Raw genomic sequence first — 13,022 nt, 5'->3', positions numbered from 1 at the left:
TCTGGCGATGCTATGGCCCTTACGTTGTAACGTCGGCCAGGAATAATGGCTGTATGCAGAGCGTATGAGACAATCTTCCGAATCTGAAGGGAGGAAAGTCCTGCTGTGAAACCAGTGGCGGTAATTAACAGTAGGGATCAGTTCTCGAGCTCGTGATGGACGTTACGTGACGCGACGTGACACAGCAGATGCTGATAACGAGGCTAATGAAATTATCCTCAACGAAATGACAGGCATGAAAGGCTGGGGTAAGGCCCGAAGTCAGTACGCAAGGGCCTTGAAGTAGATTATCAAGATCATGGGTAAATTTCTTCTTCGTGGCGGCCGCCGGAGAATTGGAAGCAATACAAACGTGGCATGCAATTGTTGGTATGAGCATGGTGTTGTTGTTTCGCGAATATCGGGTTACCTATGAAGCTTGGTTGGCGGGAACTGTCGTCAGCTTATGGCGGGCTGCTGCTTTGGAATGTGGGACAGAGTTGCCGCGTTGCTGTGCGAAAAAGCGTTGTGCGACTTGCTTCTTTCAGCAGCAGCGAAGGGAGTGTCCAAGGCATTCGACCCGCGGGCCTGGAGAAGGACTGTGATCGATAGCTGCTTTCCAGAAGACGACTTCACGAGGCCCGTTATATCGATGTTTGAGGCGCAATGGATGGGTTTGATTGCTATCATGCGTTCCGTTGCTGTGGTGTTGACGTGTGTCGTCCGACAGGACCTCGCATATGCTGTGCAGCATAGCCTTTGCAGGTTGCCATCGAATGCAACTGCAGACGAGAAGGGCACTTTAGCCGCGGCGAGCGGGGTCACTCAGAAGCCAAGAGAAGCCACGGCGAATCCACAGTCGGCACATCTGAGAATCACTGGTCGATCACAGGCAACAGATCTACGCCACGAGCGCCTTCCCGCTCGCGGCCAATCCTCGCAAGCTGATGTGTTTGTTGTGAGAACGCCTGCAAAAGCAAGCATACGCAGCTCCCCGCTATCTAATCCACAAGGAGCTAAAGTGTACAATGAACGCCGATCAAATGCTGATGATATGTATGCCATGGCCCAATACCGTAGACGGAGGTGTTGCTTTTACCCAGTCCTAGGCTTCTTGGGCCTGTTGTCAATGAAAGGCCCGCTAGGTTTAGGCCTTCTTTTGATCTTAGGTTTTGCCTTCATGTTGCCAAGCACATCCACCGGTGTGCTTGCGCGATCGCTGTCGACAGCGGGGGAGCTGCGTGCGTGGGCAGCAGGCGTTGATCGGCTACTGCCGCCGATCTGATTACCATTGGCGTTGTCGTTCGACGCTGTGTCAGACGGCGCATCGAACATGTCGAAGTCGTCGCCGCCGTTTTCGATTTTGAGATCTGGGCTATCGCTCAGCTTGCGCTTTGCGTGATGTACAAGCCCGGGCTCCTTCTTGAGCTCTTCTTGGATCTCTTGTTTGATCCCCTGCTTGATGCTGTTTCCGTTGGAATGATTGCTTCCGTTCCTGCTCATCGGCTCAGACTTCACCTCTGATTCTGGTCGGTGCGGCTCCATGTACCCTTCCTTCGGTGCAGGGTACTTGCTAGAGTGCTCGCTAAGCATCTTCATCACGTTGCCAGTAGTGTATCGCTTGCGCTCCTGCGCATCCACGACAAGCTTCTTCCAGAATTCTCCACGCACGAGCGATTGAGAGTTACCCAAAACCCATAGTGAAGACTTGGCACGCGTCAGACCTACGTTCATTCGGCGAATGTCTTGCAAGAAACCGATGCCGCCTGCTGGCGAGGCGCGCACGCAGGAGAAGATGATGACTTCGCTCTCTCGACCCTGGAAAGCGTCGGTGGTGTTGAAGTCTATCTCATCAATGATGTTGGCACCATACGCATACGAGAACTGACTCTTCAGCTCCTTTAGCTGACTCTTGTAGGGGGTAATGATGCCGACTTTGCCCTTGAAATCGTAACTCGAGTAATCGCTAATGAGTCGCTTGTAAAGCTGCAACGCCACATCAATCTCGGCCCTGTTGATGAGCGAGTGACCCTTCGGAGCAGCGGACTGCTGACCTTGGACGTCGAAGAAGCGGTATGGACCAAGCAGCATGGTCGAATGCCATGGCTGCCTGCGGATACCGGCCATGTCGCCACCGTCCAGCAGCTTACCGTCGTAAAAAGTACGGCTGGGGAACAGACTGATCTCAGGATGCATACGATACTGCGTGTCCAGGAGATGCACGTCATCAGGGTGGTTCTTTTGCATTCGAACGAACAAACTCTGCTCGTAAGCAAAGCGTGCAGCCTCCTTCGAGAACACAGTAGGTGGCAGCTGCTTAGGGTCTCCAACAAGTATACACTTTGCACAGCCGTACTTGAGGGGAATGAGTGCACTCATCTCGACACACTGAGCTGCCTCGTCCACTATGACAGTCTCGAACTCGATGCTGAGACCCTGGAACATTTCATGGCCAGATCCACTGAGCGTTGCGCAGATGACGTGTGCGTTATTCAAGATAGCCTCTTGAGCTCGACGGCGGTTCAGATCTGCGTTGCGACCAGCCAGCTTCTCGTCGTCTTTCGCGTTATCAATCTTCGTTCCGAGGCTCTGCTTTTGTTTGCGCAGAGCATTGATATCGTCTTGAAGCTTTGTAGCATCATCGCCCTTCAGCTCACCCGTTTGGATCTGCGCGACGGCATTTCTGAGTTTCTCAGAGACAGCCTTGTGGTCCGTAAAGAGCTTCTGCGTCGCCTCTCGGTCGCTGTTGTTCTTTGGGTTGGAAGTTCCCAGCTGTTGGTTTACGAGCTCCCCCAGACAGACATCCTGCACGTCGTTCTTGATGGCGTCGCTGCGACCAAGACGGACGATGTTGAGCTTGCGGGTCTCGCCTCCCAGAGTCTTGACGCCAGTCTTGAAACGCATGACCAGTTCGTCGACAGCGGCGTTACTGGGCGCACAGACCAATAGCTTCTTCACAGCAGTGTCGTTTCGCTGCTGGCCACCAGGAACGGGCACGGCTGTTCCACCCCTGCGCAAACTGTCTGACAGTATTGCACCAACAATGGCAGTGATGGTTTTGGTCTTTCCAGAACCAGGAGGACTGTGATCTTGTTAGTTTTGTACGAAATGACTTTCAAGCGTGCCTTACCCTTGGATTAGCGTGAAGGCATCGTTGTCAATAGCCGACTTCACCGCCTTCGCTTGTGCCTTGTTCAAGTTATAATTCTCCATCAGCGGATCGATCTGCTTATCGGTGTAGGCCAACAGAGGCGATGGCTTCGCGCGAATGATCTCGTCGCAAAGATCGTAGTACTGCAGACCTTTGAGCGCACCATACTCGCGCTCAAGCGGAGTGATGGACTGTAGCTTGACGCCGAAGACGGCACTGCTGGGGTTGAGGGCAGATGAGAGCGGGTTGCCAGGCACAACACGGTATGAGACTTCAATGTGCTGTTGCTTTCTCTTGACCCGGAAAACTCTCGCCAGACATGTCGGCACTTCGGCTGATGGCGTCTTCGTGCGCGAAAGAAGAATAATGTCGCCTTCGGAAACCATGATTTCTCGGTTCTCCTCATGTGTCATCGTGCTACCCACCTCCTGGAACATATCCACGCTTGCTCGTGATGTGATACGGACCTCATAAGCCTTGTTCTGATTCTCTTCGCGAGCTTTGACGAAGCCCTGCCATGCTTCAAGTGTCAACAGCGGCTCGAACGTGTTCTGATAGTCGTTCGGCGTTCGAAAAGTATTCAGAACCTTTGAGTAAATGCCAGGGTTCGACTTTGGTGGGTAATCGCCATCGTAATAGTAGTCCCAGCTGAGAATAGCCCTGTGCAATGAGGACAGATCTGGAGCGAGACGAGCCCGCATATCCTTGATCGATCGTTGTACCCTCTTCTTCTTGAACGGCATCTGGATTTTGACCTCGTTGACAATGTTCGTCTTCGGCCCGGTCTTGATCTTGCCCTTCTTGATGCCGAAGAGATCTTCATCGATGTCGCCATCGCTGTCTTCCGACTCATCGGAGGAGTGCATGAGTCCTTCTCCCTTGGCGGCTGAGTCTTTGCCCAACACGCCCAGCCCTTCCAGTCCCGAGCCCGCTTCGTTGGTCTGCGTAAGGCCGCGAGCCTGTTTCGCTTTCGCGATAGCAGCAGCCTTCTCTTTCTCGCGTCTCTGAAGCTCAAGCTGGCGCTTCCGCCTGAACTCATCCTGAGAAGCACTTTTCTGGGCATCAAGAGCCTTCTGCCTAGCAAGCGTCCCTTCTGTTGCTCGCATAGCTTCACGCTTCTCCTTGAACGCAGCTGAGCCTGATGTGAGACTTGACATGAGCTTCGCCTTCGCATCACTCGGTGAACCTGCAGCACCGGTGGACATCCATTTGCTGATGGAAGTTTGCTTGGGCGCTGCTGGCTCTTCCTCCTTAGCGATAGAGTGACCGAGGTGAGTCTCGAGCGCCTGTTGTAACTCGGCTTGCTGTGTGGTGCTGAGCTTTGCGCGAATGTCGCCAGTCAAGATTCTCTCCATGTAGGAGAGCGTATCAGTGTTGACCTCAATAGACACATTGTGCAGCCGAACGAGCAGCTTGCTTATAAGTGTGACCGATTTGCTTGATAAGAACTCGTCTCGCAGGCGAAGCCACTTCGCAAGACCTTCCATAGCATTGGCCGGAAGCTCGAGTAACTCCTGCAACAGCTCCGTCTTGGCCTTACTTTCATCGTCCCCGGACTGAGCTTGCTTCTTCAAAGCAGTCGCGAAGATGCTGCACTGGTCGAAGATCTCGTCAGCAAACTGCATGGTGTCTCGACAGAAGTCCATCATCATCTGCTTGTCGTAGAAACCGAGGTTGCTCCAAGCTTCAGTTGTGGCGAAGATCATGGTCAGAGAGTCCCACAGATTCTTCCAGAGGTTCATCGTCGCTGCTGCCTCGCCGGTATTCAGGTCTTTAGTACGAAGGATACCATCTTGAGAGTTGCACAAAACATCAATAACATCTCTGCAAGTCCTGATCAGACTTGGAGTGGGAGCAAATGCCTTCTTGCGCATGACTTGACGAACAGAGTCGGAAATACCCAGTACTACGTTCTTAAAGTAGTTCTTGAGGATGTGCTGCAAAGCGTTTCGTCGCTCTTCCTCCAAGCTGATGACCTTGAGCAGCTCAACAACCGAGCTTCTAGTATCTTCAGTCGAAGAGAACAGGAGAGAGACAATCGCACTTGACGCGATTGGCTTCTCGAAGAGGGTGTGAAGCTGCGAGGGGTTAAATTCTGACAGTCGGTCGACCACATCCGTAATCGATTGCGAGAGGAGCTTGAAACGATCATTGAAATGACGGACTTCCGCCGGAATCTTTTCGACACCTGACTTCATCGACAGCGGCTCAAGGCCAATCAAAGCTCTCCCCGCGACAAGCAGATGCGACGCAAGATCCAAGCTCTGATGGTCGATAGCCTTCAGTATGGTCTTCCAGATCGGTGCAGATGACGGCGTCTCTGTGGGCGAGGGCTTCTTCGCTGAGATGAGTTGTCTCTCGATGATCAAAGACTGAGCTTCCAACAAGAAAGCCTGTTGAATCACAGTCAAAGTCAAGTCGGCGTCCTCCATGTCGGCGTCGTTTTGGCCCAAGGTCTTCAGCCTCGACACCAGCAGCTGAACGTGCGTCGAGAACATGTCCATCATGCCGTTCACTGTCGGTTGTCCAACGAATTTATCAATGGTCTTGCCTTCGCACATTCTCTTGAATGTGAACTCCAGTACCTTCAGACCTTCGCGGTAGCACTTGGCCTTGGACACCTGCGGATATTGCTGAGCCTGGAAGCGACCGAATAGCGCTTGCGCAAAAGGTCTGGTGGCGGGGCCGAGATTTGCTGGCTTAATGGATGCTTGAAACAACCTTACCCAGCTGAATGCAGCCTGGACATTACTAATAGATTGTTCGTCATCTTCCCTGGCTGCAATCAGTACCTGCGCCAGGACAGGGCTGTTGAGGATTTGCTCCACAACCGTGGCATTCGAGGGTGTGACCGCGTTCATGCCTTCCCAGAAGTCGATTGGTGCCTTCCGCAACAGCGCCTCCATTGTGGCAAGTATGTCGAGGAAGGCCTCCGACTTCAGCGAGAGATGATCCAGCATCAACCGATAGAAGTTCCCATCTAGGCCCCGAACGTACTCCGTGATCAGCTCTCTGTCCATCTTACCGATGATCAGACGCGCTCCACTCCAGAACAGCGGTACAAGCTCAATGTCGAGATTGTTCATTTGGATCTTCATCATCGCGCTGATCATGTAGTCTCGCACAGCCCACTCGAACTCTGACTTGAGAAGGTTGCGCTTGAATGTTGACCACGACAGGGCGGCCCACCGTTGACGACTCTCCTTCTTGCTGAACAGGAAGCGAGTCATAGCTGGCAGATATGTTTGGACTTTCAACCGCTTTTTCGTCTGTACGAGCTCAAACGGCCCATCGAAGTGCTGTGTGAGGCGGTCCTCGTTCCGTACCAGAGCGTCGCAGCTCAGAGCCTCAAAGAAAGCGTACGTGCACTGCCCAGGTAATATCCGGACGCCGCGAGCCTTCGGTTCTGCGCTGCTTAATATTGTGTTTGCCTCGTCCAGACCGGCTTGTATGCGCCCGAGGCACTGCTCATCAACCAGGTTCAGGAAGTCGCCAATGTTGTCTTCGTCGTAGGTATCGAACAGCCGCATCCTCCACTCGGCTCTCGACTGGTGAAAGACGCGCACACAGACGTCGCAGCTCTGCATAAGCTGGTTCAGCCTGCTCAATAGCCACTCTTTGTGCGGTGCCGCCTCCTCCCCATCAAAGGCCAGGATTTCCATTGCCTTGAGCGCTGACCATTTTCGCTCCTCGGCCTCTAGTATCTGCAATTCGCGGTGCTTGAGTGCGGCGGAGTCGGTCTCGGGCGGGTAGCTCGCTATGTCTTCGTCGTAATATACGGCTCCATCCTCACCGATGCGAGGACAGAATAGATGTTGATCTTCGGGGAGGGCTCGAAGCTTGCTGTACGCCTCGAGGTAAGCCATTGCGTCTGGTTGTGTGGGGTTTGTTCGAGCAGTGCAAGTGTCAGAGGGGCAGGAGCAACAGACAGGAGAGCGCGGCTACGGGTGAGAGCGGCAGGAGGCTGCCCGTCGTACTTACTTGATCTTCTCGAGGATTTCCGCCATGCTCTATCACCGAGGTCGTCGTCAAGCGCTCATAGGCTACAGCGTAGAGCAATGGAGCGCGGCACGGTTGCAGTTTCTTAACAAGTGGTTCGAGCGCCTGTAAACACTGAAAGAAAAGACACGCTATGTAACGCCGCTCAGGCACAGCAACCGCCCTTCCTTGCGCTTGCCTGCAGTCGATTGGGGAGCGTATTGTACTAGATTGGAGCCCCACTCTGATACACGGGAAACAAGTCAACGTCGGCGAAGGAGCGGTGGGTTGAGTGGCCGGAGCGGAGCTGAGGTTGAGCGGTGCGGTGGCAGACGCACCGCGGATGTCTGCACGCAGGGCGTCATCGTGAGATTCTTTGATACGCGACGCGCGCCTAGCGCGCGGAGCCGCTGCCAAGCCTCTTAAGCATCCAAACCGATCCAATTTGGTCATGCTTCACTTCGACTGTTTCTCGTTTGCATGGTTAGTCACTCACTCATCATATGTCGCGGCATATCAAAGCAAAAGTATTCAAGAGTCAGTCAGACCAACAGGGCCAACCATGCATTAACTATTTACACCACATCCGCAGCTCATCAGCACGTCTATCGTTGCTGGTCTACGAGTTTCAGCCGCTCAGCGCAGTACAAGCTGAGGGAAATGCAGAAAGGAATGGGAATCGCGTATGCCAAACTTTGCAACCAAGAAAACGCCCGCTTGCCGCTGAGCCTTGCAGCTACGGTCTTGCAATAGGGAAAGAAAATAACAATGGTGTATACGTGAACGCCTGATGCGTAACATGGTGGGGAATATCTTTATATACAAGTCGTTAAAACAGTGGGATAATGCCTAGCACCTTGGTCACCTCGGCGGGCTCGTGGGCGGTGTTTTTAGCTCTGAAGACTTGAGCTCGGGCGAGCTTTTAGGTGAGCTCGTTGTTATCGCAGGCACGGCGGGCACATTGTGAAGATCTGCCGGTGCCTCTTCTCTTGTGATCGTTGCGCGGCGGATGGCATTCCTCAGCCGGCTGCCAATATTGCTGGTTGAGCCGCTTTGGCTGGCGGTACCACTGCGTTCAACGTGGCTGTTGCGGCTATGGGCGGACTCGATGCGGGTCAACATAGCAGCTGAAGTGAAGTCGTTGCTCTGCTCGAAACTGGGACGAACGCGGTCCATAGACATCCTAGCGCGATCGAAGCTCGGTCGCACACGATGCTCGTAACTGTTAAGCGGGCGACCTTCGGATGACATGCGAGGAGCCGCGGGTAGACCCTCCATCGAGCGGCGATATGTGTAGTCGGTGCTATTGCTACCGTTCTGACTTCGCGGGTTGTGCGTTGTCGCGGTAGGCGCAACGGAAGGCGGGTAGATCGGTCGAACATCTTCATCCGTAGGCTCGGCATTTGCAGCCTTGTACTTGTCCGCGTCAACGTCCGGTACAGCAGCTGGAGTCTTATTGTCTGGGGGTGGCGGAAGGTAGCTGTGGTTGTCCTTAAGGTAGTCGAACTTTCCTTGGGCGACTTGCTCACGAATGATGTCGACATCAAGAGGAAAGTACATCTTCTGCGCAGCCTTGAAGATGAATCGTGGTAGCAAACACATGATCGTCGCAACGAGAACATATGCCCAGAAGTTCAGAGTTCCATAAACTTCCGCACCGGCCTTGTAGAATTGAGCACTGCCTGTGAACGATGTGTAGATACCAGTCCAGGTCCAAACAAGGATTGTACTGATGACGACGATCAGAAGCATCAGCCAATCCCATCGGTATGTGTTGTAAAGAACGTAGATGTTAGCGGCGCAGACAGCAGTAGTCGCGGCGTAGACACCCATGCGTCGATATTCTGCAAGATCCAGACCGCTGGCAGTTGCAAAGGTGGCAGGGTAAAAGATTTCGTATACCAAGAAGAAAGCAATAGCGGACTGGTAGACACCGTCAATCATGTAAGCCCTGAGTCTGATTAGCGATTTCCAATGAATGCTGATGTAAATGCATACCAGAACTTCGGCTGGGTCCACTCCTTTCGCTCAATACCACGGCGGTACAGCTGAGGAACAGCAAGCGATATCCTGTCGTCAACGTCTTGATCCAAGACACCCATGACGATAACTGGAAGGGAAGTGAAAGCAAGATTGAAGAAGATAATGTAGGTGTAGTCGAAGATGTACTGGCTGTCGAAGTTGGTGTAAATCTGGTACCAGAAGAGCGCGAACGTCCAGACAATGTTCTAGGTATTCGTTAGCTTCATATCTAAGCGTTGAAGGCGTCCCACTAACCTTGTAGAAGAAGTTAGCGATGGTTTCTGCCAGTCGTCGGTATGACCATCGACCATGCACAAGTACGAGACGGGTCAAGAATCGGAATTGTCCAATCGCGTAATCAGAAGACATGACGGCTGCGCGACCCTCGACGCCAGCAATACCGACGCCAACGTGCGCTTCCTGAATCATGGCAACATCGTTGGCACCGTCACCGATAGCCAGAGTGAGGCAGTCAAGACCGGTCTTGACCATATTGACAACAGCAGCCTTCTGACTAGGGCTGACACGGCAACAAAGAACAGATCGGCACCGTCTGCAGAGCAGGAGAAATTTGCGCTTCAAAGAGTCATCCAATGCGAGCTTCAGCGTGTCACCATCGATGATGATGGCATGAGTGGGGGGCGGGGGTTCGTGATCGTCTTGAGCAGCCTCCAACTCTTCTTCGGAGCCAATCAAGCCAAAGATAGCCAGCTTCTCATCGATCTGAGCTTCCACTGACTCGAGGCTATCGTCAGTGACCTTGAGAATGATGAGGTCCATGTCATTGTCGAGGAGGTTGCAAGAGAAGCCAATATTGATGGCTGTCTCAACCTTGTCACCGGTCAATACCCAGAGCTTGATACCGGCCTGGCCAAGAAGTGAGATGGACTCTGGCACTCCGTCCTGCAACCTGTCTTCGATTGCAGTACCACCAATCAACCACAGCTGATTCTCGATTCGGTCGGAGACCTCTTCAAGCTTCTCTTCACGGTCGGTGATACTGTTGGCGGCAACGTCGTAGTCTTTGTTCCATTCAGCGTATTCTCGTTCCGAGATCTCCTTCTGCGCGATGCAGAGGGTTCGTAGTCCTTCTCTTGCAAACATCTCGAGATGTTCACCGGTAGTAATGCGAAGCTGTCTCTGCTCATTGGGGATCAATCGAGAGTAGATCATGCTGTCTGCTCCCTTGCAAAACAACATGATCTTTCCGTCCGGCATTCTAAGGATGGCGCTCATACGTTTTCGGGTGGAATTGAACTCGAGGGTGTTCAGAACCTGGTATTTACGCTCCTCACCGAGGACATTTACGAGGAGCTTATCGTCCTCTCGGCCGACGAATGTGAAACCAACATCGCGAGCTGTTGCAACAAGCGCCGCCTCATCGGGAGACTGAGCCTTGAACTCGATTCGGGGTGGGTCGCCGGGTGTTCGTTCGGTAACAACGGTATGGCAGAGAGCAAGAGCGAGCATGAATTGTTCGTTGGCCGTCTTCTGCTCTTGACCCGACTCGCCGGCAAGATCATCGATGTAGTCAGGTGCAACAAAGGTGAGGTCGTCATCCCACAGATAAGGGTTGTTGTGCAGTTTGCGGGCCCCCTCAAGCATTCGTACCCGGTCACGAGCAATCTGCTCCCTTGCGCGAGCGCCTTCGACCTCGACGTTGATTCCTTGTCGTCGCTGCATACCAGCTTGTGCTTCAGTATAGGCCTCTCCGTAAGGAACCCCGTTGATCGTGCACTTCTTGAATTCCATGACGTTCTGTGTCAATGTACCGGTCTTGTCTGAGAAGATGTATTCGACTTGACCAACATCGTCGGAAATGTTCCAAGACTTGGGAGTACAAGGGTAGTCAAGCGCCTCGTAGTACATCTGCACGTCGCTGTAGATGAAGAGAGCCTGCAGGGTGCGGATGATTTCGAGTGTGATGTAGAGAGAGATAGGCACCAAGTTCTGGAACAAGATAACACTAGCCCAGAAGGCAATGACACCATCGGTCGCTGGGTTGCCACCGTACGATCCGACCTCGAAGACGGAATGCGAGGTGTCGTCTCTGGCCCAGGTGACGCCAAGGACGACTCCAGAGACGAGGCACATCAGAGCTAGGATGATGAAGTTGTAGATGACGTTCCAGTTGAGATCCTTCGAGATCCTAGCGCGCTTACTGGGCGTGACACCGGAGTTGATCATGATTTTAGTCTCCTCTCCGGTGAAGACGACCACGCCGAGAACCCACTCAGTGTTTCGCAGTTGGCAGCCACGTAGGAGGAGGTTGTTAATCGAGATGGGCTCGGCCATTTCGTACGTCGGTGTCTCTGTGTCCTTGGCGTTGTGCTGCTGCCACCTGATGACGGCGCTGTACGAGTACAAATTCGAGTGTGGACCTTCGCTCTCAATGGCGAATTCGGCGCGTTCGCAGTGGCGGGCGTGTCGTACATCGCGGGTGCAGTGCAAGGCGTTTCTAACTTTCAGATTCGTCTCTCCGTCCAAATTCTTGGTTTCGACGTAACAGGCGCCATCGTCAGATGATGTTGACAAGACAATGACATCTGCGGGTATCTCCTCGTCGTTGTATAAACGGACGAAATCGCCAACCTGCACATTCTTCCATGCATCTTTCTTGAAGCGGGCCTTCTCTGGGGATGTCTTGAAAGGATTGAGTACGTTACCCCAGAACTTCTTGGTCGATGTTCCCCTCGAGTCTTTGCCGCGGACCTTGTCGTCTTCGCCAGGGCCGCCGCGTTCGGTAGGTGGAGGGGAGTGACTGGGGGATGCGCCGGGCAGAGGCGAGGGAACCGGTGTCATCTGGATCCCCTCCTGCGCGTCGAAGTATGACGACCTGTGGGTAGCGACCGAGGCTCGTCGAGTGTCGATCGAGGGACGGGAATCTCCCGCGCCGCGCTCACTGTCCTCTTTGCCCTTTGCTCCCTTGTTCTTTTTCGAGAGGCCCTTCATCAGCCTGTATGTGACGATGATGGTCTTGGTGCATGCCTTCTTGAACTTCCTCCATGCCGAGACGGTGTCTTCGGCGGTGTTGACGTTGTTGAAATCGACGAGTCGGTGCACGGGCGCGTTGTTGAGGTCGTTGTCGAGCACAGTCCTCCTCCAGTCCTCGACAGCATCCTTGATGGCGGTTACTGTGATGATGACAATAAGCGGCACGGCGTTCAGGGCTGGATTCGAGGCTCCAAAAATCTGGAAGATCTACAGGACGTGTTGTTAGCGCAGCACCGACGACGACACAGAGACCAAGGAGTACGTACACCCAGGATAATAATGAAGAGGAAGTAGATGTTGGCGATGTTGTGGAACTGGAACCACAGGTTCTTCGGTATGAAGCTAATAGCGGTGTATTTGGCGGTTCGTATCTTGTTGCGCGCGTATGAGTGGATAGGGTGGCCGTCTTCGTCGCGCTCGGAGCGAGGCAGCGGCACGTTGAAGTAGACCCTGCGCCCCGAGTCCTCGTCGTCGTTGCCGGCGTCTGACGAGTCGGGCGACTTGTCCCCCTCGGGCATGCCTATCGAGCCGCCTTCCTTGCCCAGCGAGTCTCTCTTCTCCCCTGAGCCTATCCGTCGATGCAGGCGCTCCTTCAGCGAATGCCGCTTGTTCTCAGCCTTGGTGCCGGTTGCGCGGTGCGTCGCCCATCGTATCCGCTTCACGGGATTCGAAATCTCTGGCTCGAGGTCGGCGAACGGCGGCTGCAGTGTGGGGTTGGGGTTGGGGTTCGCGCTCATGGCTGCTGCTGCTGCTGCTGCTGCTGCTGCTGCAGCGACGCGGGCGGCGGAGATTCGGGGGTGCTGCAATGGCCGGCCGCAGCCGGGAGGGCCTCTCTGCTGGCCAATTCGCCAATGCGCCTGGAGCTCCTCAGGGCGCGGGTCGTCGAGGTCGTTGGGCG

The 13,022-nt window shown here is 53.9% G+C and overlaps 2 protein-coding genes across 2 annotated transcripts; both read right to left on the bottom strand.

Annotated features, from left to right (window-relative positions):
* Nucleotides 1–1,074: 1,074 nt before the first annotated feature.
* On the bottom strand, nt 1,075–6,996 carry M421DRAFT_60729 (DNA-binding protein SMUBP-2; the record flags this gene model as incomplete). Its single annotated transcript, XM_033595812.1, has 2 exons — nt 1,075–3,061; nt 3,110–6,996. The coding sequence occupies 2 exons, from the start codon at nt 6,994–6,996 to the stop codon at nt 1,075–1,077; spliced, it is 5,874 nt and encodes a 1,957-aa protein (XP_033449584.1).
* Nucleotides 6,997–7,969: 973 nt separating this feature from the next.
* Nucleotides 7,970–12,861, bottom strand: M421DRAFT_60813 (phospholipid-translocating P-type ATPase; the record flags this gene model as incomplete). The annotated part of the gene is made up of 4 exons (XM_033595825.1): nt 7,970–9,059; nt 9,107–9,336; nt 9,386–12,331; nt 12,391–12,861. 4 exons carry the CDS (start codon nt 12,859–12,861, stop codon nt 7,970–7,972), a joined length of 4,737 nt encoding a protein of 1,578 aa, XP_033449583.1.
* Nucleotides 12,862–13,022: the final 161 nt, after the last annotated feature.

The sequence above is a fragment of the Didymella exigua genome (genome assembly GCF_010094145.1).
Source record: "Didymella exigua CBS 183.55 unplaced genomic scaffold M421scaffold_11, whole genome shotgun sequence".
In the NCBI taxonomy this organism is placed as follows: domain Eukaryota; kingdom Fungi; phylum Ascomycota; class Dothideomycetes; order Pleosporales; family Didymellaceae; genus Didymella; species Didymella exigua.
This window is presented reverse-complemented; position numbering and strand designations above follow the sequence as displayed.